The 27,865-nt window shown below is 38.9% G+C and overlaps 1 protein-coding gene across 4 annotated transcripts in view; it reads right to left on the minus strand.

Annotated features, from left to right (window-relative positions):
* The window catches only part of LOC127438123 (BMP-2-inducible protein kinase-like), a 61,154-nt gene that overhangs the window by 18,876 nt on the left and 14,413 nt on the right, over nucleotides 1-27,865 (minus strand). For all 4 annotated transcript variants that reach the window (XM_051693444.1, XM_051693436.1, XM_051693426.1 and 1 more), the window contains exons 2-4: nucleotides 6,407-6,525; nucleotides 6,067-6,172; nucleotides 5,569-5,711 (exon numbers count right to left, since the gene is read on the minus strand). In XM_051693444.1, coding sequence (XP_051549404.1) covers nucleotides 5,569-5,711; nucleotides 6,067-6,172; nucleotides 6,407-6,525 — 368 coding nt within the window. The remainder of the gene's footprint in view (nucleotides 1-5,568; nucleotides 5,712-6,066; nucleotides 6,173-6,406; nucleotides 6,526-27,865) is intronic.

Consider the following 27,865-nt stretch of genomic DNA (forward strand, 5'->3'; position numbering starts at 1 on the left):
TGTAATATCATTTCTTCGGGACAGCTTGTGGATGAATCTGCTCGTTTTGGGTGCTTATGCCTCCTGTTGGCTGGAGTTGGTTTTGTGGAATATTTCTTACAGGACATTGGAATGAGTTTGACTGCCCGAAGAACTGAACGGCCTGTTTTGTTTTTTGTTTTTGTGCTGTTCCGCTTGCAGCTGGAGCTTGTTTTGTGGAAGCACACACCTTCGAGACAGTTAAGTGGATGAATCTACATGTTTTTTTGTGTGTGTGTTTATTCGCTTATTGGATGGAGTTTGTTTTATAGATTATCTTCTGTTGTGTAATTCTGTTTTACAAATTTTTGTATAGAAACACCGGACTTGAGCAATCCAATGGCAAAGTTGTCACGGGGGCTCTCGTAGGCGTACATGGACTGTTTGAGTTTAGAGGGATGGACGCCGGTTGCCACTGTCGTGCACGGGGTTAATGCGCACGTTTTTCTGTTTGTTTTGTTCTGGGGAAAGTTCAGGGGTTGACTGTTGCACCAATGTGGAATGTGGTCTTTATAATTTTATTTTTGACACACAATCTATTTTTTCAATTATGTCAATGTTAATATGAGTGGATCGTCTCTCTCCACGTGGAATGTGAATGGGTTGGGGCACCCCATAAAAAGAAGGAAGGTTATTTCTTTTCTTAAATGTAAGAAATATGATATAGTGTTTCTTCAAGAAATGCATCTTTCCCTGCAGGAAGCTGAAAAATTTGGAAGGATATGGGGTGGGCATGTTTTCATTAGTGCTGGCTCAAGTAAGAACAGGGGAGTCATTAAATTGGTAAGCATCTACAATTCAAATGTCTCAAACAGATTAAAGATAAATTAGGAAGAGTCATTACTGTTTTAGCAGAAATTCAGGGGCAAAGGTTGATTTTGGCTAATATTTACACACCTAACGCTGATGATCAGGGCTTTTTTATAGATCTTGAAGGGATGTTGCAAGCCGCTGGCACCCCTCATGATATAATATTGGGAGGAGACTTTAATATTTTGATGAACTCAGTCCTTGATCATAGTGAAGCAAATGTGTGTAAGCCCCCTTGAGCAACAATGACACTTCACAGGATGTGTAAAAATCTTGGACTCACAGATATTTGGAGACTTTTGAACCCATCTGGTAGGGACTATACATTTTTTTTCATCAGTCCATAAGATTTATTCTAGAATAGATTTTTTTTTATATCCAAGTCCCTCATTTCATCTGTTGTGGATTGCTCAATTGGAAACATCTTAGTCTCAGATTACGCCCTGGTGAGTTTAGAGGTGTTGCCATATACGGAGAAAAATAAATCATATAGTTGGTGCTTTAATGTATCCCTTTTGCAAAATCCTGAATTCCAACAAATGTTAAAGGCTGAAATCAATGTTTATATGGAGACCAACTGGTCCTCAGTATCCTCTTTGGGCATGGCTTGGGAGGCACTTAAAATGGTTCTTAGGGGTCGGATCATATAGTATGCCTCTTTCATCAAAAAATCATGAAAAGCATGAGAACTCATGAAGTTAGAAGGGAATATAAAAAATGCTGAGGCAGAGCTGAAGCACCAAACGTCGTCCGATGGCCTCAGAGAATTGACCCGACTGAAATATAGATATTATACTATTTTGTCACGGAAGGTTGAGTTTTGGCTATTCAGGGCAAGACAGTCATACTTTGAGATGGGGGATAAAGTAGGGAAGCTTTTGGCTAGATATATAAAGCAGAGAGAGTCCTTTTCTACCATTCCCTCAGTGAAAACTGCTAGTGGGGAAATATTTACCTCAGCCATTGATATTAATAATGCTTTCAAAGAATTCTATCTTGAGCTTTATAGTTCCACGTCTTTGTCTACTGATGAAGATATTAGAAACTTTGTGGAACCATTAGATCTCCCTAAACTGACAAATGAGTAAAAAACTTCTCTTGATTCTGAGATAACCTTGGAGGAGCTTGATGAGGTACTTAATGCTTTACCTACAGGCAAAGCTCTGGGGCCAGATGGCTTTGCTGCTGAATTTTTTAGATCTTATGCTACAGAGCTGGCTCCACTTTTGTTAGAAGTTTATACTGAATCATTAAAGAATGGAAAGCTTCCGCCAACCATGACACAAGCCCGGATCAGTCTGAAACTTAAAAAGGACAAAGATCCAAGCGAGTGTAAGAGTTACCGTCCAATTTCTCTGATTCAGCTAGATGCTAAAATTTTGTTAAAAATTTTGGCTAACCGATTAAGTTATGACATCTCTTATACATATAGATCAGGTGGGGTTTATTCGGGGTCGTAGCTCTTCTGATAACATTAGGTGTTTCATCAATATCATGTGGTCAGTGGTGAATGATCAGACTCCGGTCGCTGCCATCTCACTTGACGCCGAAAAGGCATTTGATATGGTAGAATGGGATTATCTTTTTAAGATTTTGGAAATATACGGGTTCGGAAATACTTTTATTGAATGGATTAAGTTACTTTATAGACACCCGGTAGCGGTGGTACAAACAAATGGATTAATTGCAGATTATTTTACTCTGGATAGGGGCACCCGGCAAGGTTGCCCTCTTTCCCCATTATTGTTCTGTCTTGCCCTGGAACCATTAGCAGCCACGATAAGAAAGGAGGACGATTTTCCAGGGGTGATGGCGGGAGGGGTGGCGCATAACGCAGCTTTACGCAGATGATATTTTGTTATTTGTCTCCAACCCTACTAGATCTATGCCTTGCCTCCACAGGATTATTAATTCCTTCTCTAAATTCTCAGGATACAGAGTCAATTGGTCTAAATCTGAAACTTTGGCTCTGACAGCGTACTGCCCAGTAACAGCTTTTCAACTGGGCACCTTCCAGTGGCCCAAAGAGGGCATTAAGTATTTGGGCATTTTATTCCCAGCAAATTTGTGCGATTTAGTTAGAGTTAATTTTGACCCTTTTATAAAAGGTTTTCGAGTGATGTGGGCAGGTGTGCTTCATTACATTTATGATTGGGAAGGTTAATGTTATTATAATGAATTTTATTCCAAAATTCAACAACCTGCTACGGTCTCTCCCTGTAGATGACCCCTCTTTTATTTCAAGCAATTTGAGAGCATAGCGAAGACCTTTATTTGGAATGGTAAACATCCAAGATTGCATTTCAACAAATTACACAGGCCGATTGACATAGGTGGGCTAGGCCTACCCAAGATTTTGTTTTATTATTATGCATTCGGTCTCAAACATTTGGCTCATTGGCCGCTTCCACCTGAGAGAGCCCCTTCCTGGTTTTGTATTGAACAGGAAGTTCTTGCCCCTATTTCGCTATTGCAAAGCTTTCTATCAAACTAAACAGAGAAGTTACACCCCGTAATCTCACATTTGCACTTGGAATGGACAAAAGTGTGCAGAGTGTTTGATTCGGACATTTATATGAATGCTGCCTCGAGCACATGGCTGAACCCAAAACTATGTTTCGATAAGTTCCCCTTCTGCTGGTCAGCGTGGATTGTGAGGGGGATGGAGTGTTGAGATCCTTTGATAATTTGTTTCAACATTTTGGGATTCCCAGATCTCAGTTTTTTAGGTATTTACAGTTGCGCCACCTGCTCTGTACTATTTTTTGGGAGTAGCATACATCCTCCTAAAGCGGCAGACACTCTGGGAGTGGTGATTACTGCTTTTGGAAAAGGTCATGAAGCATCAGTGTATTACTCCCTGCTAGTTCAGAGTTTGGGGGATGGAGCTTTAACTTTTATCAAGAGATTATGGGAGAAAGATTTTAATTTGGTATTGGAGGAGAGAGTGTGGGCTGGGATTCTAAAAAACTTCAAGTCTGTATCTAAATATGCAAGGGTACAACTTATGCAATTCAAGATTTTACATAGATTCTATTGGACCCCCTCTTGATTATATAGGCTTGGTCTTAAAGACACACCCACCTGCTGGCATTGCCAATCGGAGGATGGAGACACGGCCCATGTTTGTTGGTGGTGTGCTGAGATCCAGGAATTTTGGTTGAAGGTACAGAGTATTGTGTGTGACGTGTTGGGCATTCGGAATTAGTTTTGCCCCAGACTCAGTGTTTTGGGTGATGAGGTGGTCATCGACGTAGGAGATAAATACATAACAAATTGGGTCCTGACCAGCGCTATGATAGGCAGGCAGATTGTTTTAAGGGGATGAAAGTCGGTTGGAGCACCCTCAATTCGGGAGTGGTGCGAGGAGATGGGGAGGGTGGCAGCCTTCGAAGAAGTCTCATGTAGAAGGCTGGGGATCTGGGATTCATTTAAGGGGAAATGGGGTAGTTATTTGATGTTTTTGGGGGACTCTCGGAGAGGGACCGTGGAGAGAGAGGGGTGTATTTTTAGAGCTGTATTATTATAATATTTTTATTTATTTTTTATTTATTTATTTAATTTTCTCTGTGTGTGTGTACTTATGTAAGACCACTGGGATGTTCGTTTGGGGTCGGGTTGGGGTTCTTGATTGGGAAGGGGTAGTAGAGGGAGTTAATTGTTGATTCATTGTATATATGTTTTGTTTTATTTGTCTCCTTGGAATTAATAAAAATGTTTATCTTAAAATATTGATTAAAAAAAAAAAAAAATTATTTATCTTTCTCGCACCAAAATTGACTGTATCACTTTAGAAGACATTAATGTAACCGCTGGAGTCATATGGATGATGTTTATGCTAACTGTCTGTGATTTTTGAGCTTCAAAAGAGAAATCTCCATTCACTTGCATTAAAGGACCTACTGAGCTAAGATATTTTTCTATTTTTCTTCAAATGTGTTCTGCTGAAGAAAGAAAGTCATACACACCTGGATATCATGAGGGTGAGTAAATAATGAGAGAATTAAAATTTTTGGGTGAACTATCCCTTTAAGTTATTTTTGGCCATTGACAATGACTGGTCCTTATCCATCTTTGTCATATAAAAATGAACAGCCTAGACATTTTGCAATTTTACTCCTTTTGAGTGGCATGAGGGTGTGAAGATGATGACAGGCTATCCCATAGTAAACAAACTAATTTCTTCCGCTTCAATGTTCAATGATTTCCTAATTATTTTAGACTGTGATTGGTTTTGACTGGTGGGAAAAGAACATTCTGTTGAATGGCACTGTTGGACTGTTCCCACAGTTTTATATCAAAAGCACGGCCATGCATTTTTCAAGTGCTGATGCTTTTCACGGACACAGCATAACAGGCTCACCTTTGCCTGGGTTTCAACTAATGTTTGCCCCAATAATGTTTGAGACTATAGTATTTGGTTTGGGAGATCTTGTCTGGTATCATTGAGTTGAACAGAAATGGTTCTCTAATTTGACAAGGAGTGTCCTAAATTTACCCTTCCAGGCAAACACAGTCAGACAAAAGAGAATAAGCGATCATCCAGTGTACCTTGTATTTGTGCTCCAGCAATTATGATATCAAGACTAAAGCGCAGGCACGTCTCTGCTTGTGTCTACAGCTTCACATCGAGTGTAAACGAGTGTTTAATGAAACATTTAACTTTGTAAGTAATTAACGATAACAAATCATCTAGATCCAGTTGTCTGTAACATTACTAAAATAGCTTCTGCATTGTACCTTCAGGTCTCTGTGGATGATTGGAGTTTTGCACTGGTGGAGTCTGGCAACAGCTTCACAGGTGTCACAGAACATGCCGAGCACCTCTGCCTCAGTGAATCCTATGTGCAGCCGCTGGTTCATCTGCTTCACCACCTGACCAGCTGGACAGCACAAAAAAATTTAATCAAATCAACAGCCTACTTTTATCAAAATAGTTTCTCATATTGCACTGTTGAAGTTACTTCTTTTGTTAAAGTATTTCACTTGAACAACAATACCAATATATTTTTACTATTAGGAACAAATTGTGCAGCAAATTGATAGAAGTGTGATTTCAGCCAAAACTGAAGCTCGTTTAGAAAGTCCGTCACATTCCTACGGTTTAATATAGACATCATAATGTATCATATGATTGAAAGTCAAATAGCCTAAACTTTACTTCTTCGACCTTGTGTCTCATTAATTATAAATCACACGTTCACACACAGACAGATATAATGTTTAGATTTGTATTACCTTTGCAATACTCCATAAGAATCAGAACCTCCCATACACTGTCTCCCACTGCGTTGGTGGCTGAGTCCTGATAGCGCACTATGTTCTTGTGGCCTGACAACTCTTTCTGGGGGGACATAAACGAGCACACATAAGTTAACCAATAACACTGAATATCAGTTTCTCTTTGCATCACTACAGCAAATGACACCGAGTAAGCTTAGAAGGAAATTACAAACAGTACAGAACAGAATCCTTGAACACAAGTAACATCATGATCCGAAGTTGTATGAACATATCTGTAGGTCACATGGCCCTAATGAACAATAGCCCTCACCCCAAAACACCCTGCTTGACTCACCATGATTGTGATCTCCCGCTTGAAGATGTTTAGATCATGGATATTGTTCACATACATCCTTTTCAGGGCACATCTTACTCCACTGTGTGTGCGGGCCAAAAACACCATGGAGAAACCTCCTGCATACACAACCACAAACATAATAAAGGGTTAATTGATGCTTATCAGCCCCAGCGAATGAGTAGTTTTTCCAGTGACTATCATCGAGCATTTGATACAAAACTATCCACTTTGAAATGGTTAAAAATGTCTTGCTTAAGTTATACACAAGAACATATGCACGTAAGCACACAGGGGAGGGTTTCCCAACCATGAACTGAAGGGGGTTTGTGACATTACCTGAAAAATTTGAATAAAATGCATTTTTTTAATCCAATCACTTCACTCTGATCTGATATACAAAGATTGATTTTATTAAAAAAATGTATTAGGGATGTGAAATTGCAGACATTTTCATAATGTCTGAAAGAAAACGTTCATTTACAGAGAAATGCTCTTTACAATAGAGGAAGTGAAGGATGTGCAGCTGTGTTTTTTTATTTGTGTTGCAGACAAGACGTGACACCAGTGTTGCCAACTAGTTTCAATGGAAAGTAGCTAAAGCCTGCTCGAAAAGTCGCTAAATGTCGCTAGATGATGTCATACGCTAATTAGCATATTCGTGACGTCATCACGTCTCATTTGCATTTTGCATAGTGTCCGCCCTTTACATGTGTTTGCTTCTCTGTGCTTACTGTACATACTGTAATACCCTATTAATTCCCTATATCTATCAATCACTCAGAGATAAAGTTAGAAGCGACAGAAACTTTCTTATCTTTTCTGTCACACAGCGCTCAGCCATAACAAACCACTATGTGCATATTAACAAAAAAAAACTATGAGCATATAAAAAAATAAAAAATAAAAACTATGTGCATGTTTACAAAAAAAGAAAAAAAAAAGTGCATATTTACAAAAAATAAAATTAAACACTTTACATTTAAAGCAAAAGGGAAGAAAACAATACAGATTCGTGATTGGTCATTGACAACGCTGTTCACATCTATGTCAGCTGCCGTGCAGTCAACTGATTGTGCTGCTCTGCCTTCTCACCTCTCTCCCTGTCAGTCTCACTGAACAGAGTAGAAGCAGAGAGAGGTGTGCCTCCAAGTCCGGGCAGAAAAGCAAGACCACGCGCTCGCGGGGCAGTACCGGCGACTTTCTTCTACGGGAGGTAGCTAAGGTTTGTCCAAGAAGTCGCTAGATTTGTCGCTAGGCGCTTTTTTGAATAAAAGTCGCAGTTCTGAAAAGTCACTAAATCTAGCGACAAAGTCGCTAAGTTGGCAAATACTGCGTGACACGCAGTGACAAGGCGCAAGCTGCAGTTCGCCCTCTAGCAGCAGAAGACTGTATTGACAGTCTTTTCAACGTCTGCTGGCATGATTACTGAACCCATTTGTTCTGAAATTGATTAATCGACGATCGATAAGCTTAATCAAATTATTAATGACAATTAATTGATTAATCGATTAATCATTAACATCCCTAAAATATTCCTTCACAGAAAATTATTAAATCTCTAGAGCATGAAGAATTCAGAATACAGGCTAACTTCTAAAAAAAGTAGCTAATACTTAGGTTTATTTATTGTTATTTCAGGAGCTCAGATTTTTCACAACAAGGACAGTGTACATTTATGCTGTATTTGATACATGTTTACATTAGAAAATGTTTATAATTTTTAAAGTTTAAAGATTAAAATTTGGTCTGTTACAGTTTTACACTTTTTGTCCATTTTGCACATCATCAAGTAAAAGATATTATTGTCGTTGACTAAAATTGTCATTTTCATCAGTATTAAAATGAATGAATATGACATGATGAAATATTGACTATTTTTAAAGGACATATTCGTCAAAAGACTAAAACTATGACTAAAACAATAAACTGTGTAAAAATTAACTCTGATCTCAGGTTAAAGGGAAAATGAATCTGTAAAAAAAAAAAAAAAAAAAAGAAAAGAAAAAAGGTAAGGAACCCCTGACACATGGTTAAAGGAAAAGTACCTTTCAAAAAGTTTGGAAAGCCCTGACATAAGGTATGACTGTTAACTATAATGCAGTTTAAACAGATGAGAACCCTGACGTGGGTAGCACTCTGCAACAGAAATGAGACTGCCCACTTTTAGTTTATTCCATTCCATTTCATTCCATATTTTCCTCATCTAAAACTGAAAGACCTGTTCCCCTGCAGAATGAATGGAAGGAGCAGCAGAACATGAAGATTAACCAGACAAAAAAGGTTAAATTTTGTAGCACAATGAAATGTGTTCAAGGGTCACTCTTGTTCATGTTCAATGCAGGTAGGAGACTGAGAGCTCATGATGCTGGTATATTTATATTCTAAAAATAACGAGATACGCAAGAACCATTGACGTTCACAATAAACATGGGACTTCAAATTTCGGACTATTACTGACACAAAGTTATAGTATGGCAACAGAAGAATTGGAATATAATGCACAAGTTGCATAGACTAGTTTTAAAGTACTTTGGCAAAGAGCACAATATTTGCTCCTCATTAAAAAAAATGCTCCACATTAAAAGTGTTTTTGCTAGCAATTGCAATAAGGTTCAAAACACCCCAGAGTTTAATATCCAGCCACCTTGCTTAAGCTTCCAAGCAGCAGCCAAGTGGTGAAACTCATAATGAATGTGAGTATTGACTGCCTACATAGTGGCAAGGAGCTCTAAACACCAACATGAAGCGGAAAGGGGCGCCATGCCTCCGCAATGCTTTTCCAATCAGTTCCAGGGTGAATGAATCCTGGCAACGTATGACTGGCAAGTCTTTTCTCATTAACAGCATGCTGAGTCACGGAGCGGACTGCAGAAAAAGAGAGTGCCCTGACACAAAGGAGGACTTACAATGCTGCACTTGTTGCCTAACAAACTCATGCTTGTTTAGCCACCCTGAACTGAAAATGTATTTGCATGGAGACCCACTAATCGAGACCTTGAAAATGCAAAGAGAAACAGTGATTTCAAATAGATGAAATCCAATGGAATGAGTTTTTAGAATATTTATTAACCATCATGCATAATCCACCAAGATATGTTGCAGTAATGACGTCCCTCTCAATAAATTAGAAAGACTATTAGAGTGTGTTTCAAAGTGTTCATGACCTACTCTGTTAAAACACTGTGAGGTGATGGGAATGAGGCAATATTAAGCTGAATTCCAAGTGTTGTCGATTTTATGTTTGGTGATGGAGGATCCACTGGCACAAGTCTGGGTTTGTAACAAGAGTGGGCAGCAAAGAGGGACTTGACAGAGCCTTGTAGTCAACAAGTAGTGAGACCCATCAAACGCTTATTGTGCCTCATCAATGCTGTCATAAATGATGTAACCTCCTTACTCAATAGTCAGTACATTTACATGCACAGTTACAATCAAGCTACAGCTGGTTGTTGCATAGTCGGGTTACAAAGTCTTCACCTATGTATACACGACAAAATGCGTAATTGAATAATTGAAGGAAGGACAACAGAGTTTGTTTTAAATACACACTGCGCATCACCTCTCATTCAGAGCACGTGCATAATGCCAAGGCCAATGAATTGCAGTATGATTAATATGTATACTGTACCTGCTAGACGCAGCCATGCTAAAATCGCATTAAATAGGTCTGTTATTCCGACTTCGCAAAATTCAGACTGATAAAATTTCAGTCAGACGAAGCATTTACATAATATTTTTAAAAAACAAATTATTGTTTGAGTCGACTGAAATTGAACTTTTAAAGTGCATTTATACGTACTGAGTGAGACTTGACGTGTATGTATCAGGTGTCCTCCATGTCCAAGTACAGCAGGATATAGTCAGACTTCTACTAAAATTAAAATTGTTTGTCTCTTTGCCTCTGAGCCCAATGTCCCCTCTGCACCAGCCCATCTTCGCTTCCACTACCCACCTTTGTGTGAAATATCTCATTATTTAGCCAGTCCAGGTAGCACTGTTCTCGATGGAGATGCTTATCTTCACACACTGTAGCATACATGGCTAATGAACTGCAGATCCAGCACTACTCCCCACGGCAGACCCAGCAACCAAGGGCGTAGCAGCCGTGGGGGACACGTTCCCGGCATTCTTTAAAAAGGTGATTTGTGTCCCCCAAACTTTTCCAAGCTAAACCCATACCGAGTCCAAATGGTGGATTTGTATACAGTATTCTTTGCGTTTTGTTAGTTTGGGCTGATTAAGCGACCATCCAGCCAATCACAGGTGAGTTTCATGAGCCGAAAAACTCTTACGTAATAGGCCGTCAGTCAGACAGTCAAATCAACGTGGCTCCATTCATTTCTACAAAGTTGCTTTCAAACATGCTAATTTATCCATATTTTTTTTTAATCGGCATTGATGTTGATCGAAATTAATAATCTATTTATCGTTAATAATCTATTAATCTATTTATGAGTTATTTATCGGCATATCGTTCTTGATTGGAAGCATTATGTGAAATGCACTGCAGGAAAAAAAAAAAGAACAATCCTTCTTTTAAGCACACGTTGTAAGTGGAGTTTTTAAATCAGCACGTGAGTCTTCATTAAGTTATGCTTTTTACATTATGTTTGTGAGGTAATAGTTTGATCGGTTCTTTTTACCAATTTAAGCAGATTACTAGATCGGTGTTAAATATGAAAAGCTATTTTTAATATCAGCTCCTGTTTTTTACCTGTATGTTGGTGTGCAGTCGACAAACTGTAGGAAAAAAGATAGATCTGCTGTGTTCTTAGAACATTTAGGCATTTTACTGAAGTGAATAGATATGTAGACATGTTTTTTTATACATGAAAATGTACATAATTATTATAAGACTATTATTGTTGTCTTTTGATAAAAGTCATGCTCGGCAGCTCACAAACTGTAGGGAAATGATAGATTTTCTTTGTTCTTATAATGCTTAAAACCTCTACTAAATTTTCTTTGTAGGTCTGTAGACATACACTTTTTTAAGGATTAAAATTTTCTTTTGATCATTGATTCAGTGACTAACTAATTTCACGCAAGACACTCATTTGTCACCACCTTCTGGCATCACCAAAAATGGCCACTGAATCATTAAATGGATCTGAACAAATGTTGGTGAACGTAGTCAAAACACTCAAGCCACTACATTTAAATCCCACAATGCACAAGCACAGAGTAAAAAATAAAATTGTGCACATGCACGATTGACATTATTGTACTTGATTAAATAATTTATTCAGGACCGGCTTGTGCTCAGACTTTTATTGTCATGTGTGAGACAGAAGCAAGTGCTCCACAAGATGCCCTTGCAATTTTGCAATTATTTTGCAATACTCTAATCTTTAAAATACTACAAATATTAAAAGTAAATAATACATATATATTAATATAATACTCATTTCATACTTATATATTAATATATACTGTAGTATATTAATACTGCACTGTAAGTGTTGGGTCTGTGCAAGCCACCTACTGACAGCTGTGTCCCCCCACTTTTAAAATGACTGCTACGCCCCTGCCAGCAACCATGGGCAAACACAAACAAAGTGCACAGGATAGAGACCTAAGACACTGGGAACTGTACACAGCTCAGAAAGTGTGTCAGGGTTCACCAATGGCATTGTGCAAGAAAAGGAGAGCTCTCCAGGAGCTGCATGCTTTTGATGACTAATACAGATACGAGCATTAGTTTGCCATCCTGTTTTACACTAAAATACTTCATTTTAAAATCACTAAACTGGCTCAAGAGGTACAGAAAAGCCAACAAAAGCTGCATCCCAAATTGCATACTTCTGCACTATTCTACGCGATTTTGTAGTGCAAGCAGCGTGCAGGTGATGTATTCAAACGGAAAAATGCAACAAGTAGAGGCATACTAAGGACACATACAAAGCATACATGCACCAATCATCAAAAACATTTAAAGACATTAGGAAAAAAAGAAAAAAGAAACAATTACACGCATGCTGTCATTTTTTTAATCATACATTTTTAACCTATTCTATATATTAAAGTACAAAATGTATTCATTTACAAGTTATGTATAATAAAAAAGAATAGCCATCACATCTTCATGTAATATCAAGTGAAGTAAGCATTGCATCTTCATCTCATCTTTAACTAATTAGTTTTAAAAATCAAGAAGAGAAAAACCTTTTATCCATGTTTTAGTATAATTTAAGTAATTCCCATGTATTCACATTCCAAACTTTGGTTTCTAAATTTAAATGTTACTTTCTCTGTTTGATATACACTATATTGCCAAAAATATTCGCTCACCCATCCAAATAATTGAATTCAGGTGTTCCAATCACTTCTATGGCCACAGGTGTATAAAATGAAGCACCTAGGCATGCAGACTGCTTCTACAAACATTTGTGAAAGAACGGGCCGCCCTCAGGAGCTCAGTGAATTCCAGCGTGGTACTGTGATAGGATGCCACCTGTGCAACAAGTCCAGTCGTGAAATTATTATTCTACTACTAAATATTCCACAGTCAACCGTCAGTGGTATTATAACAAAGTGGAAGCGATTGGGAATGACAGCAACTCAGCCACGAAGTGGTAGGCCACGTAAAATGACAGAGCGTGGTCAGCGGATGCTGAGGCGCATAGTGTGCAGAGGTCGCCAACTTTCTGCAGAGTCAGTCGCTACAGACCTCCAAAGTTCATGTGGCCTTCAGATTAGCTCAAGAACAGTGCGTAGAGAGCTTCATGGAATGGGTTTCCATGGCCGAGCAGCTGCATCCAAGCCATACATCACCAAGTGCAATGCAAAGCGTCGGATGCAGTGGTGTAAAGCACGCCGCCACTGGACTCTAGAGCAGTGGAGACGCGTTCTCTGGAGTGACGAATCACGCTTCTCCATCTGGCAATCTGATGGACGAGTCTGGGTTTGGCGGTTGCCAGGAGAACAGTATTTGTCTGACTGCATTGTGCCAACTGTGAAGTTTGGTGGAGGGGGGATTATGGTGTGGGGTTGTTTTTCAGGAGCTGGGCTTGGCCCCTTAGTTCCAGTGAAAGGAACTCTGAATGCTTCAGCATACCAAGAGATTTTGGACAATTCCATGCTCCCAACTTTGTGGGAACAGTTTGGGGATGGCCCCTTCCTGTTCCAACATGACTGCGTACCAGTGCACAAAGCAAGGTCCATAAAGACATGGATGAGCGAGTTTGGTGTGGAAGAACTTGACTGGCCTGCACAGAGTCCTGACCTCAACCCGATAGAGCACCTTTGGGATGAATTAGAGTGAAGACTGCGAGCCAGGCCTTCTTGTCCAACATCAGTGTCTGACCTCACAAATGCGCTTCTGGAAGCATGGTCAAAAACTCCCATAAACACACTCCTAAACCTTGTAGAAAGCCTTCCCAGAAGAGCTGAAGTTGTTATAGCTGCAAAGGGTGGTCCGACATCATATTAAACCCTATGGATTAAGAATGGGATGTCATTTAAGTTCATATGCGTCTAAAGGCAGATGAGCGAATACTTTTGGCAATATAGTGTATTTCCAAAATCTGTCAATGTTTCTGTAAACTATTCAGAGAAAACCTAGATGGCATGCTTATAGTTGCTGGAATAGGAGAAAGGATTTTAACATAAAAAAAATAAATAAACATCAGTTCCATCAAACCAGTATACCTACAGAAACTTCCATGTAAAAGCAATTCCTGACAGTAAATTAACTGGCACAGAAAAATAAGTGTCTCGAATCACATCACAAGACGTGTTGTGTAAGCACTGTTTTATTTTGGTATTTGCAATGAGCCTCACATGCCATAAAATCATTCATTGATGACTGGCCTAAATTTTACTGGATTTTTATATGTAACCAGGTCAGGTGCTATTCTGACAACGTATCAGTTATTTCTTTCCCTGCTCTAGACCAGAAGCAAGAAACTGATTATAAATCATTCCATTAACCTAAGGGATATCAGGCAAACATAAATTTTTGTTTTTGCTTTATGTTTACACTTTATAACAAATCCTTTCCCCTTCTCTATAAGGGTCAGTAATGAGTCCATTTGACGTCAGAATGTGGAATTTTGTTTGTGTGCGAACAAAGTATGTGAACCACAAATGTCTGCTTGAAAACAGCGGTCTGGGGAAGAGGTCGACCGATAGTGGATTTTGCCTATACCGATAACTAAGGTGGGGGAAAAGGCAGATGAATGATTAATTGACTGTTAGTTTTTTTTAATATACAGTGCATCCGGAAAATATTCACAGCGCTTCACTTTTTCCACATTTTGTTCTGTTACAGCCTTATTCCAAAATGGATTAAATTCATTATTTTCCTCAAAATTCTACAAACAGTACCCCATAATGACAACATGAAAGAAGTTTGTTTGAAATCTTTGCAAATTTATTTTAAAAAAAACGGGAAAAGAAAAATGAAAAAAAAAAAAAAAAAAAAAAACAATCACATGTACGTAAGTATTCACAGCCTTTGCCATGACACTCAAAATTGAGCTCAGGTGCATCCTGTTTCCACTGATCATCCTTGAGATGTTTCTACAACTTGACTGGAGTCCACCTGTGGTAAATTCAGTTGATTGGACATGATTTGGAAAGGCACACACCTGTCTATATAAGGTCCCACAGTTAACAGTGCATGTCATGAAGTCATGAAGTCCAAGGAATTGTCTGTAGACCTCCAAGACAGGATTGTATCGAGGCACAGTTCTGGGGAAGGGTACAGAAACATTTCTGCAGCATTGAAGGTCCCAATGAGCACAGTGGCCTCCATCATCCGTAAATGGAAGAAGTTTGGAACCACCAGGACTCTTCCTAGAGCTGGCCGCCCGGCCAAACTGAGCGATCAGGGGAGAAGGGCCTTAGTCAGGGAGGTGACCAAGAACCCGATGGTCACTCTGACAGAGCTCCAGCGTTTCTCTGTGGAGAGAGGAGAACCTTCCAGAAGAACAACCATCTCTGCAGCACTCCACCAATCAGGCCTGTATGGTAGAGTGGCCAGATGGGAGCAACTCCTCAGTAAAAGGCACATGACAGCTCACCTGGAGTTTGCCAAAAGGCACCTGAAGGACTCTCAGACCATGAGAAACAAAATTCTCTGGTCTGATGAAACAAAGATTGAACTCTTTGGCCTGAATGGCAAGCGTCATGTCTGGAGGAAACCAGGCACCGCTCATCACCTGGCCAATACCATCCCTACAGTGAAGCATGGTGGTGGCAGCATCATGCTGTGGGGATGTTTTTCAGCGGCAGGAACTGGGAGACTAGTCAGGATCGAGGGAAAGATGAATGCAGCAATGTACAGGGACATCCTTGATGAAAACCTGCTCCAGAGTGCTCTGGACCTCAGACTGGGGCGAAGGTTCATCTTCCAACAGGACAACGACCCTAAGCACACAGCCAAGATAACAAAGGAGTGGCTACGGGACAACTCTGTGAATGTCCTTGAGTGGCCCAGCCAAAGCCCAGACTTGAACCCGATTGAACATCTCTGGAGAGATCTGAAAATGGCTGTGCACTGACGCTCCCCATCCAACCTGATGGAGCTTGAGAGGTCCTGCAAAGAAGAATAGGAGAAACTGCCCAAAAATAGGTGTTCCAAGCTTGTAGCATCATACTCAAAAAGACTGGAGGCTGTAACTGGTGCCAAAGGTGCTTCAACAAAGTATTGAGCAAAGGCTGTGAATACTTATGTACATGTGATTTTTTTTTATTTATTTATTTTTTTTTATAAATTTGCAAAGATTTCAAACAAACTTCTTTCATGTTGTCATTATGGGGTATTGTTTGTAGAATTTTGAGGAAAATAATGAATTTAATCCATTTTGGAATAAGGCTGTAACATAACAAAATGTGGAAAAAGTGAAGCGCTGTGAATACTTTCCGGATGCACTATATATATATATATCTATATATCTCAGCCTTTCCTTCCTATGACGGGCAAGACATAGAGGCTACAAGAGTCCAAAAATAATAAAATCCCAAATATAGCTTATTGTGTAACCAAAATCCCAATAGTACCCCGAAAAAAAAAATGAAGATTCAAATTGGGTGGTTCTTCGCTCCACATCGTGCACGTCAACGCACAACCTAGCTGTGGATTATCCCGCTTACACCATAGTCACTTGCCAGCGTTGATTAGTTACAGCTGTCATTGATTTTTGCAGAGCAAACTTTAAATGGAAGAAGATAACAGTTAGCTTAATCTCGGGTCATTAGATCTAGAGTAGTGGTCGACCAATATGTTTGTTTTTTTTAATGGTCGATGATGATATCCAGAGAGCTGGGTGGCCGATAGTCTGAAATAAAGCCAATATATCACACAATTTAATTTAGTAAATAACACACATTAAATCGCTAAAAAATGAATAAACTCTTATTTAGCACTATATTTACTCAAATGTTTATACAAAACTTTAAAACAAAGTTGTGAAAGCAAGTGGTGAAAGTTTGCTTTTTATAAAATGCACTCTGCTGGTGTTTAGAGATCTAACACATACACATACTGGTCTGATCAGCATTTTCTTTAACGATAAAAGCAGATCCTCATCTTTTGGTTTGCATGACTCCAACAAGAACCAAATACAAAGAGCAGAATTCAATAAGAATCAAAAAATTACAAGTGTTGCCTCACTTGGCTTTGTTAGAAAACACAGACACCATTACATCTTCTCTCCCTCAACACCTCAACGACACACATCCACAGAGCCCCCCAATGGATTCAATTGTAACTGCATGATTTGGTGAGATTCAGAGGGAACAGTGTAATTCAGCGTTGCTCACAGCAGGCAAACGCTCAAAGGAAAATTAATTTGCGATATTCTAGTAGTGTTTTTAATACTAGAGTAGCTGGTGCAGAAAGAGTACTCTATTACTCATGCACATCCCTATCAAACGGCCTATTATTACAATAATACAATGGCACGTAACAACAAAATGAACTGTGATTTGTCGTTTACATGTCTCAGATGGCTCTTTTATGTGCAAGCAGATAATTCTTTGTGCACTTGTGGGCTTAAGAAACAAATCAGCCACACCGGAAAATATATCAGCCAATGCCGATAACCAAAAAAATTCCAAATATCGCCCAATTTATCGCCCTCTGCGATATATCAGTCGACCACTTAAGAGTTCTGCCCATTCTAAATTACCTACCTGTGCATTAAACGGTTTTAACGCAAGCATTCCAGCCAATCAGAATAGAGTATTCGAACAGACCATGGTAACTATATTTCACCAGATGACTTTTATATTATTATTCACAAGATATGAAGCTGGAGACACAATGTATGTGCTGATGGGGCACACTATAGTTGCATTTTTCTTTTCATGTCATTGTTTCAAATTAGAACACTTGATTTATAACCAAATTTGCTTTGAATTGAGGACAAAAATAGGCATGAATATTGTCAGTCAGTTATTGTTTTTATTTAATTTCTAGAGGCCGCTGTTATACTGTAGAACTAAGTTGTTCTAACAGTAGAATCCTCCAGCACTGGCCACAGAAAACAACAAAAATAGACAACAACTATCAACAGATTTGTTTTCTGATGACAACTATCGGCACTGATTAATCATTAAAACCGATATATTGGTCAACCTCTAGTCTGGTGTATGGCTCATGTGGACTCCAGTATGGTTCGCATTCGCTATTACATGCTATCTGGCCTTACTTGCAGAACTGAACTGCTATTGATGTACAAATTTGTCTATTATAGCACAAGGGGTTGATCACTACTCCATGTCTCAACAAAAATTGCCTTCCACAAGCAGCTCACATTCTTCAAATCTCTTGCATTGCATCTATGGCAGACAGACACCATTGCTGTTCTGTGCATTTTAAGTTTAGGAAGTAAAGCCAAGAGGGCAAAAAACTGGAATCTTCTCATAGCTTTCTTTACAGCTGTCGCTACTCGCTACTACTCACATTGGAATTCATGTTGATGATGCAAACGACATACCACGGTTTGAAACCAAACAAATGAAAAGAAACCTGCAGGGGAAGTGCGTGTTATTGAACTCGGGTTTGGGTCAAGAAACTGAACAAGAGTGAGTTACATTACATTTAAAATAAGCAACGTTTATTTTTTTAAATCAACTTTCATGTAAAACCAAGTCAAAGTGTGTTCCTTCCTTATATGACTGAAAATCACTTTTATTATGCCTATACCTAAATTTCATGCCATGGAGCAGAGGTAGAAAAATGTCAGTCTAAACTAAGTGTCTAACTAAGGAAAAATCCTAACCTCGACCAAACATTTTGCACTAAAGCACGCACACAAGCACTTACACACACAAAGCAGCTGTCACCTGTCTTGTCAGAAAGCAGCCTCTCATCCCTCACACAAGAGCTCATAGAGACAGGTGGTTTAAGAAAGCCAAGGCATTGGAAGCGTCAGTGGTGTTGATACCACTGATGGTGCCCATATGCTGTAGGCTCAAGTTCTTAATAAATCAGACCAGTGGTTTACTTCCTCTCTTTTAGTGTGTTGCCTACATTAGCATCTCCTCACAGCTCATTATCTGGCAGAGGCGGTGAAGCTCATCAACGAGAGGGCTTGATGAGTTATACTTTGCGCAAATGTTCTTGGGCTTATTGAGCTTTTTAAGTATTCCCATTCATTAAATGTCTGGAAGGGATTGACTTACTTAAACTCTTAGATTTAACAATTTTAAAAACAGCGTGTGATTGTAATACCAGGTGAAATGACAAATAAAACTGTAAGTGATTGAAATCAAACCATGATGATTTTCCAAGAAAAATTAATAGCCAATCATAAGTTTTAAATATTGCCCATGAAAAACAATACTTATTTTCATTGCCCCTTTTTTAAGAAGGCACTTAGTACTCAAAGTCATGAAAAGGCAGGTGTTTAACTTTGTGTTTACAAAGCAGAGCATCACTCAAAACTTTAAGTTCAAAATATTAGTCTTTTAAACTCCTAAAAATGCTGCCTTATTCGGATTGCAATTGTTTCTCAGAGTGATGTCTGTAAAAGTACATTTTCATGGCTCCTCTGTGATAAAACTCATGCGTTCGGATGACAATTAAAGACTTTTTGTTGATCACGATTGCAGTTGTTTTTTTATATGGAAAACTCATCAATCCACAAACTGTGTCCTCTGTATTCGCATTTAAATATGTTTGGAATTACGCTAAAGTGAAAATAAAATTTTTAAAGCATGAGGGAACCGCACTGTAAAGCGCTGCAGACATTTACAGTGTATATTTTCACATACGGAGCAAGCCAAAATTCTTGCGAAGAGCATTTAAACAAATCAAGAAACTGTAGGGACAAGAAGGTTTACCAACTCAGCCAAATAAATCTGTCAATGGGGGTACGCATGTTTCGTTACCCGCATCGGCTCATTTTCGCCGCATTCACGCTCTCTCATAAGCGCACACAAGGAGATATAGAAGCAGCACATATCAAGGACAGTAAAGATAGTTAAAATGAAATTTGAGGAGCTATGGTAAAAATGTCGTATCTATCAAAATGACGGACATCATTTGGAATTATCTGTCAGTGTTTAAAAATTGGAGGTGGAAATTAAACCTTTTAAATAAGATAGACATTAACCCGGCAACTTTTCTGGGACTACTCGACCCGTATAACGAGTATTTAGTAAACATTTCTACATTAAAATTTTATATATTACAATTTTATTACATTGTTGCCATAATAATGGACCATTTCAAAAGTTTACGTGATCTGGCTCTCGTTTTTCTTTCCAATCCACTTAAAGAGTTCCCACTCACTGTGCTGGAGCGGCAACGTTATTTTATTATCGTGAATTATTTAAAACATTTCTGTTACACAATCCTCCAACTTTCACAACTGTCCTTTACCACCAGAGCTGTTACCAAGCACAGCACAAACATACAGCACTTAGCAGTGGTCAAAAAGGATTTCCAAAACTGCTTTTGGATTATAAATTCAGAGATGTGGATTCAGACGGTAATTCAATTACCATACGACCTTGGTGTTTGTCAAAAAACAGCTGGTAATTTGGCCGGGAATTTTCTCGTGGACAGCAATAAAATCACTGACTACCCTCTGTAAATGCTGGAATTACCTCACGTCCCCATGTAAAATAATTGCCGTCTGAATAGGGCTAAAAAGAACAGTGTTTTACGGCTTAAATGCATGATTCACATATTCTTTAAATGCCATGTACTGGGGGGGTCTGGGTAGCTCAGCAAGTACTGATGCTGACTACCACCCCTGGAGTCATGAGTTTGAATCCAGGGCGTGCTGAGTGACTCCAGCCAGGTCTCCTAAGCAACCATATTGGCCCGGTTGCTAGGGAGGGTAGAGTCACATGGGGTAACCTCCTCATGGTCGCTATAATGTGGTTCTCGCTCTCGGTGGGGTGCATGGTGAGTTGTCCGTGGATGCAGCGGAGAATAGCACAAAGCCTCCACACGTGCTATGTCTCCACGGTATGTACTCAAGCCATGTGATAAGATGCGCAGAATGACAGTCTCAGACGCAGAGGCAACTGACATTCGTCCTCTGCCACCCAGATTGAGGAGAGTCACTACGCCACCACGAGGACATAAAGCACATTGGGAATTGGGCACTCCAAATTGAGGAGAAAAAAATCTAATAAAAAAAAATAATACAAAAAAAGTAATATACTGCATATGTTCTTCCATCCACAGATTGGTCTATGCCTTGAGGTAAAATGTCAAAAACCCTCTAAAATGATTTAAGATGGCAGGGCTCTTTTTATTTCTGGATTAAGGACTATACTTTCCATTCATTATCTCTCACTAAACTCAGCAAAAAACAGAAACGTCCCTTATCTGGACACTGTATTTTAAAGATAATTTTGTAAAAATCCAAATAACTTTACAGATCTTTATTGTAAAGGGTTTAAACAATGTTTTCCATGCTTGTTCAATGAACCATAAACAATTAATGAACATACACCTGTGGAACAGTCGTTGAGACACTAACAGCTTACAGACGGTAGGCAATTAAGGTCACAGTTATAAAAACTTAGGACACTAAAGAGACCTTTCTACTGACTCTGAAAAACACCAAAAGAAAGATGCCCATGGTCCCTGCTCATCTGCATGAACGTGCCTTAAGCATGCTGCATGGAGGCATGAGGACTGCAGATGTGGCCAGGGCAATAAATTGCAACGTCTGTACTGAGAGACGCCTAAGACAGCGCTACAGGGAGACAGGAAGGCAGCTGATCATCCTCGCAGTGGCAGACCACGTGTAACAACACCTGCACAGGATCGGTACATCCGAATATCACACCTGCGGGACAGGTACAGGATGGCAACAACAACTGCCCAAGTTACACCAGTAACGCACAATCCCTCCATCAGTGCTCAGACTGTCTGCAATAGGCTGAGAGAGGCTGGACTGAGGGCTTGTAGGCCTGTTCCTTATCAGACAGCAACAACGTCGCCTATAGGTACAAACCCACCTTCGCTGGACCAGACAGGACTGGCAAAAAGTGCTCTTCACTGACAAGTCGTGGTTTTGTCTCACCAGAGGTGATGGTTGGACTTGCGTTTATCATTGAAGGAATGAGTGTTACACCGAGGCCTGTACTCTGGATCGATTTGGAGGTGGAGGGTCCGTCATGGTCTGGGGCGGTGTGTCACAGCATCATCGGACTGAGCTTGTTGTCATTGCAGGCAATCTCAATGCTGTGCGTTACAGGGAAGACATCCTCCTCCCTCATGTGGGCTTTCCACAGGGATGTTCCTTCAGATCAAGCCCAAGCAAAGCCCTGGCTCATCTAGTAAATGCTCTTATATATCACTACATTAGCCAGAAATGGAATCCACCCCAATTTCAGCATGCTGTGCTGACGATTACAAATGTTAATTCTGCTCTGTAAAAGAGAGCAAACAGAGGTCATTTGCCTGATTGTTCTGGGTCAGTCCACACTACAGCTCTGAAATACTTCATGGAGAGCTTTACCCCTCTAAGACTTTTAACACAAATAATATTGTTTCGGTGGGTGTTAATACATACCATTATTAATACACAAACCTTAAAAAAGTGATACACCAAGGCCTTTCCTGATTATTACATAATCACCTGAAAGTGATTATTTGAGACAACTGTAATCATACGCACTATAAATTTCAATCACATACAGCCATCCAAAAAATTGAATATTTCTGAAACGATTCAGCAGTTTATCAGATCCATAAGGAAAACAATAGGGGTGCTTCTCATTTCTGAAATTGTGCATCCTCATTTTCCTTTCCTTGCGTCTTGGTTCTACACTTGTAGGAAATAAGGAAAGGATGCAAGAAAAGGAAACGAGGATGGAGGAATCGAAGCAAGATGTATTTGCCAAATTGTCACATCAGAGCGCTGTCTTTGAGCAGCTGCATATCTTCAAAGTATTTAGGTGATCTGCCATTATGTTGTTGAATCTTGATTAATTTAAATATTCCTAGTAAATCTTAAGCTGTTGATGTATCCAACATTTATGGTTCATTTAAACCACAAAATAAAAATGTAAATTAAAACTGTTCTGCCAGATCATCTGTGCATCCTTGCTCAAGCTTCTTCAGGAGGCTTCCTCTGTCCTTGCCCCCTTGCAAAGCATTTAGAAAATTGATAATACCTTCATAACGATGGATTTAAAACGGTTTCCTGGTCACAGGCTTGAGGACGGAGGAAATGAGGAAACATCAAATAGGGAACTGGGAAGTACCCCAAAGCTCTATTCCATTCATCCTCCATATTGAGTGATTGAAGGGTGAGCATATTTACAAGAACACATTTTCATGTTCTTAACATTATACAGAAAGAAACACAAAACAGCCATGCCAGTCAAGCACATAAAACATTAGCTGGGCATTTGTGATTGTCAGATTTCCAGCTCTCTACTCGACAGAGATTTGATCCAAAGCAGGGACTCTTTCAGCAAGAACAAATGCATGCTGAGTCCTATTCTGTGGGCTGTTAAAATGACACTTAAATCAGCAACACCCTGTCATGTGTATGGACTTCATTTCGGCCAGGATTATACATGTACATATAAACTACTGCTGCTGAAATGCAGAAATTCTTTCAATCAACTCTGCATGTCTCTGTCATCTTTTTCTTCTTTTTTTTTTTTTTTTTTTTTTTACATATGCATGACATCCCACAGTTTGAAAGCGTATATTATTTTTACAGAGGAATCTTTCATAAACATCAGTGGTCCACATGCAGCTCACAAATGTCCGTTTCCCTTGGGTCCTCTAAGTTACACCACAATGATGCTCACAAATTTATCTGTGGTACAGGCTGACCCGCTAAAACTAGAACAAAGTTTGCTTTTGGTAAGAACCTAAGAGATTCTGCACTTTGTGACGACTTCCTTTATACCTACACAGGGCTGAACTTGTCATTCTTTTGGAACTTTACAGATACAGAACTTTTCTCTCACAGAATTGATTTACACAAAATGTTTACTGTGTTTGTCATTTTTAGATCTGCTGCATATTTTTATACAAAAGCATATCCCCGAGAGAAATGTCCTCCAACTAAATTTAACCATTTGAAACAGTAAATGCATATTTCATTGGGCAATCTTATGAGAACTTTGACTGAAACCCTGAACTTCAACTTAAATAAAAAATTAAAAAAAAACTCACAAAAGTTTGCGTTAGTACTCTTCAATGCTAAAAAAAAACACAACCAGAATATATTTATACAATATTTATTACTCATCAATATAAAAAAGGTTGGATCAAAAATTTATGAGAAAATTATAGTTGTATTAGTTTTTGTTGATATACTTGAGTAAAGTTGTTCAAAAATTTAACTTCTAATAGTTAACTTCAATATATCATCCAGATCTTAGCCTTGGCCTCTATTTCTAGCTCTGTGCAAGCACAACTATTTCATTTTGAACAGCACCAGGAAGCAAAAATGCTTCATTTGGTTTGTCATTCTTCTGTGCATATCTCATAAAAAATGCCTGAACCTGCTCATATCTGTGAAGTGTTCATACTTTTTTGATGCATTTGTATCTAAATATAGAAAGGAAAAAAAGAAAAACAACAAAAGCAATAAGAGCCTGAATATTGCAAAGTAACTGAAATCTTACAGAGCCACTCCCATTTTAAAGAGCCACAGTGTGGCCTTACCACAAATGAATCGCTATAACAATAGTAAATACTGGGATCAGTTTTATTATGAAGAGCAATTCATGTTTACCTTTAACAAACTGACAATGAACAATTTAAAGACTAACAAACCAAAAAAAAAAAATAATTACAAAAAATTTAATTTTTCTCATGTTAATACTAGTTGAAGTCAGAAGTTTACATACACCTTAGCCAAATACATTTAAACTCAGTTTTTCACAACTCCTGACATTTAATCCTAGAAAACATTCCATCTTAGGTCAGTTAGGATCACTAAGAATGTGAAATGTCAGTATAATAGTAGAGAGAATTATTTATTTCAGCTTTTATTTCTTTCATCATATTCCCAGTGGCTCAGAAGTTTACATACAATTTGTTAGTATTTGGTAGCATTGCCTTTAAATTGTTTAACTTGGGTCAAGTTACGCACACACTTTTTCAGTTCTGCCCACACATTTTCTATCAGATTGAGGTCAGGACTTTGTGATGGTCACTCCAAAACATTGCATTTGTTGTCCTTAAACCATCTTGCCACAACTATGGGGGTATGCTTGGAGTCACTGACCATTTGGATGAACCATTTGTGACCAAGCTTTAACTTCCTGACTGATATCTTGAGATGTTGCTTCAATATATCCATATAAATTTCCTTCCTCATGATCCCATCTATTTTGTGAAGTGCACCAGTCCCTCCTGCAGCAAAGCACCCCCACAACATGATGCTGCCACCCCCATGCTTCACGGATGGGATGGTGTTCTTCGGCTTGCAAGCCTCACCCTTTTTCCTCCAAACATAACGATGGTCATTATGGCCAAAAAGTTACATTTTTGTTTCATCAGACCAGAGGACATTTCTCCAAAAAGTAAGATCTTTGTCCCCATGTGCACTTCAAACTGTAGTCTGGCTTTTATGGTGGTTTTGGAGTAGTGACTTCTTCCTCGCTGAGCAGCCTTTCAGGTTATGTCGATACAGGACTCGTTTTACTGTGGATATAGATACTTGTCTACCTGTTTTCTCCAGCATATTCACAAGATCCTTTGCTGTTGTTCTGGGATTGATCTGCACTTTTCGCACCAAACTACGTTAATATCTAAGAGACAGAATGCGTCTCCTTCCTGAGTGGTATGATGGCTGCGTGGTCCAGTGGTGTCTATACTTGCGTACTATTGTTTGTACAGATGAAAGTGTTACCTTCAGGCATTTGGAAATTGCTCCCAATGATGAACCAGACTTTTGGAGGTCCACAATTCTTTTTCTGATGTCTTGGCTGATTTCTTTCGATTTCCCATGATGTCAAGCAAAAAGGCATGGAGTTTGAAGGTAGGCCTTAAAATACATCCACAGATACACCTCAAATTCAGTACACCTCCTATCAGAAGCTAATTGGCTAATTGTCTGAAGGCTTGACATCATTTTCTGGAATTTTCCAAGCTGCATAAAGGCACAGTTAACCTAGTGTTTTCAGACCCACTGGAATTGTGATATAGTCAAAGTGAAACAATCTGTCTGTAAACAATTGTTGAAAAAAATTACTCATGTCATGCACAAAGTAGATGTCCTAAAAGACTTGCCAAAACTATAGTTTGCTAATATTAAATCTGTGGAGTGGTTAAATTAGTTTTAATTACTTAAACCTAAGTGTATATAAACTTCTGACATCAACTGTATATACTAGGGGTAGGCGATATGACAATAATTCTATATCAGGCAAGGTATGATCATTTTTATATCACGGTAACAATATATGTTTTGTTGTTTATTTATTTGGGTGTTTTTTGTGTGTTTTTTAAACCAAAAAACAAAATGGTTTGTACATTAAATAACCATGTTATAGGAGTGGGTGAAATTATATAGCAATATCAAATCTTGACATTTTTGGTCAATAAAATATATATATATATATATATATATATATATACACACACACACACACACGATATAGCCCACACATTTTGATGGAAAGGGATGCAAAAACGTAACAACTTAAAATTCATTCTTGATTTAAAACGACGTCCAAAGTAGCCTAACAATATGTCCATTAGAATGAAAAACCTTTATCAGTAAATAAATATTAAAAGTTATATTTGATCTAGCGTTGATTAGGAAGCAACCTCTCCATCAAGTGTTTGTTTTGGATTTAACCTTCCACTGGATGGTGGAAACCTTTCTAGCAACTACATAGCCTACTACATATACACACCAGCCACAACATTAAAACCACCTGCCTAATATTGTGTATGTCCCCCTCGTGCCGCCAAAACAACACCAACCCGCATCTCAGAATAACATTCCGAGATGCTATTCTTCTCACCACAATTGTACAGAGCGGTTATTCTGAGTTACCGTAGACTTTGCCAGTTCGAACCAGTCCGGCCATTCTCTGTTGACCTCTCTCATCAACAAGGTATTTCCGTCCACAGAACTGCCGCTCACTGGATGTTTTTTGTTTTTGGCACCATTCAGAGTAAATTCTAGAGACTGTTGTGCGTGAAAATCCCAGGAGATCAGCAGTTACAAAAATACTCAAACCAGCCCATCTGGCACCAACAAGTTATTGGTGTTCACTCACCCTTCTCCCCTCACTCCACTGCTGATTGATCCCAATTTGGGTGCATCTTTTAAAATATATTTTTAAAAAGTATATTTTGCCGAACATCCAAAACAATGCTGGCTGCTGGGCTAAATGTGCTCGTTGGACCCACTTTCCCTTAACCTATCACTGAATATTTTGAACACTTGAGCATTTTTGTGCATTTTTTCCAGTATACTGGAAAAATGCTCATCAGACCAAATCATAATAAGGAACTTTACCTCCTCATTGCTCCATGTTTGCCCTCTGCTCATTTTGTTTTGTGTACACCGCTCTTACCGCTCTATGTTATCAAATCACTTGATTTTTAGGGTCACATCTTGTGACATCACATCCTGTTAATGGTCCGTTTAGACGTCTTTGGTCCATGCTGCGTTCATATATCAGTCGAACCGCATCAGAGTTTGTTTGGAAGCGGACTGAGACCCACTATTCAGGGGGTCTTGGTCCACTTGTTTGGTGCGCACCAAGGTTCAGATGGCAGCGTTCACACTTATTCAAATGAACTGCACTAACAGAGCAATCGCACCAGAGTTCGTTTTAATCAAACAAAACCTGCCACGTGTGAACACACCCCAAATGTATTAATTTTAATTATACCTAAACAGCATACATGCACATATTATTTGGGGTCCCCCACGTGGGTTTTGCAATATTAACGTTAACGATTCACCGATTAATTGATCGTTAATTTCCATGACAACTGATTATAAAAATCTCTGAAAATTGACATCCCTAATCGCAATCGCTTATCTTTGT

This window comes from Myxocyprinus asiaticus, chromosome 4 (genome assembly GCF_019703515.2).
Source record: "Myxocyprinus asiaticus isolate MX2 ecotype Aquarium Trade chromosome 4, UBuf_Myxa_2, whole genome shotgun sequence".
Classification (NCBI taxonomy): domain Eukaryota; kingdom Metazoa; phylum Chordata; class Actinopteri; order Cypriniformes; family Catostomidae; genus Myxocyprinus; species Myxocyprinus asiaticus.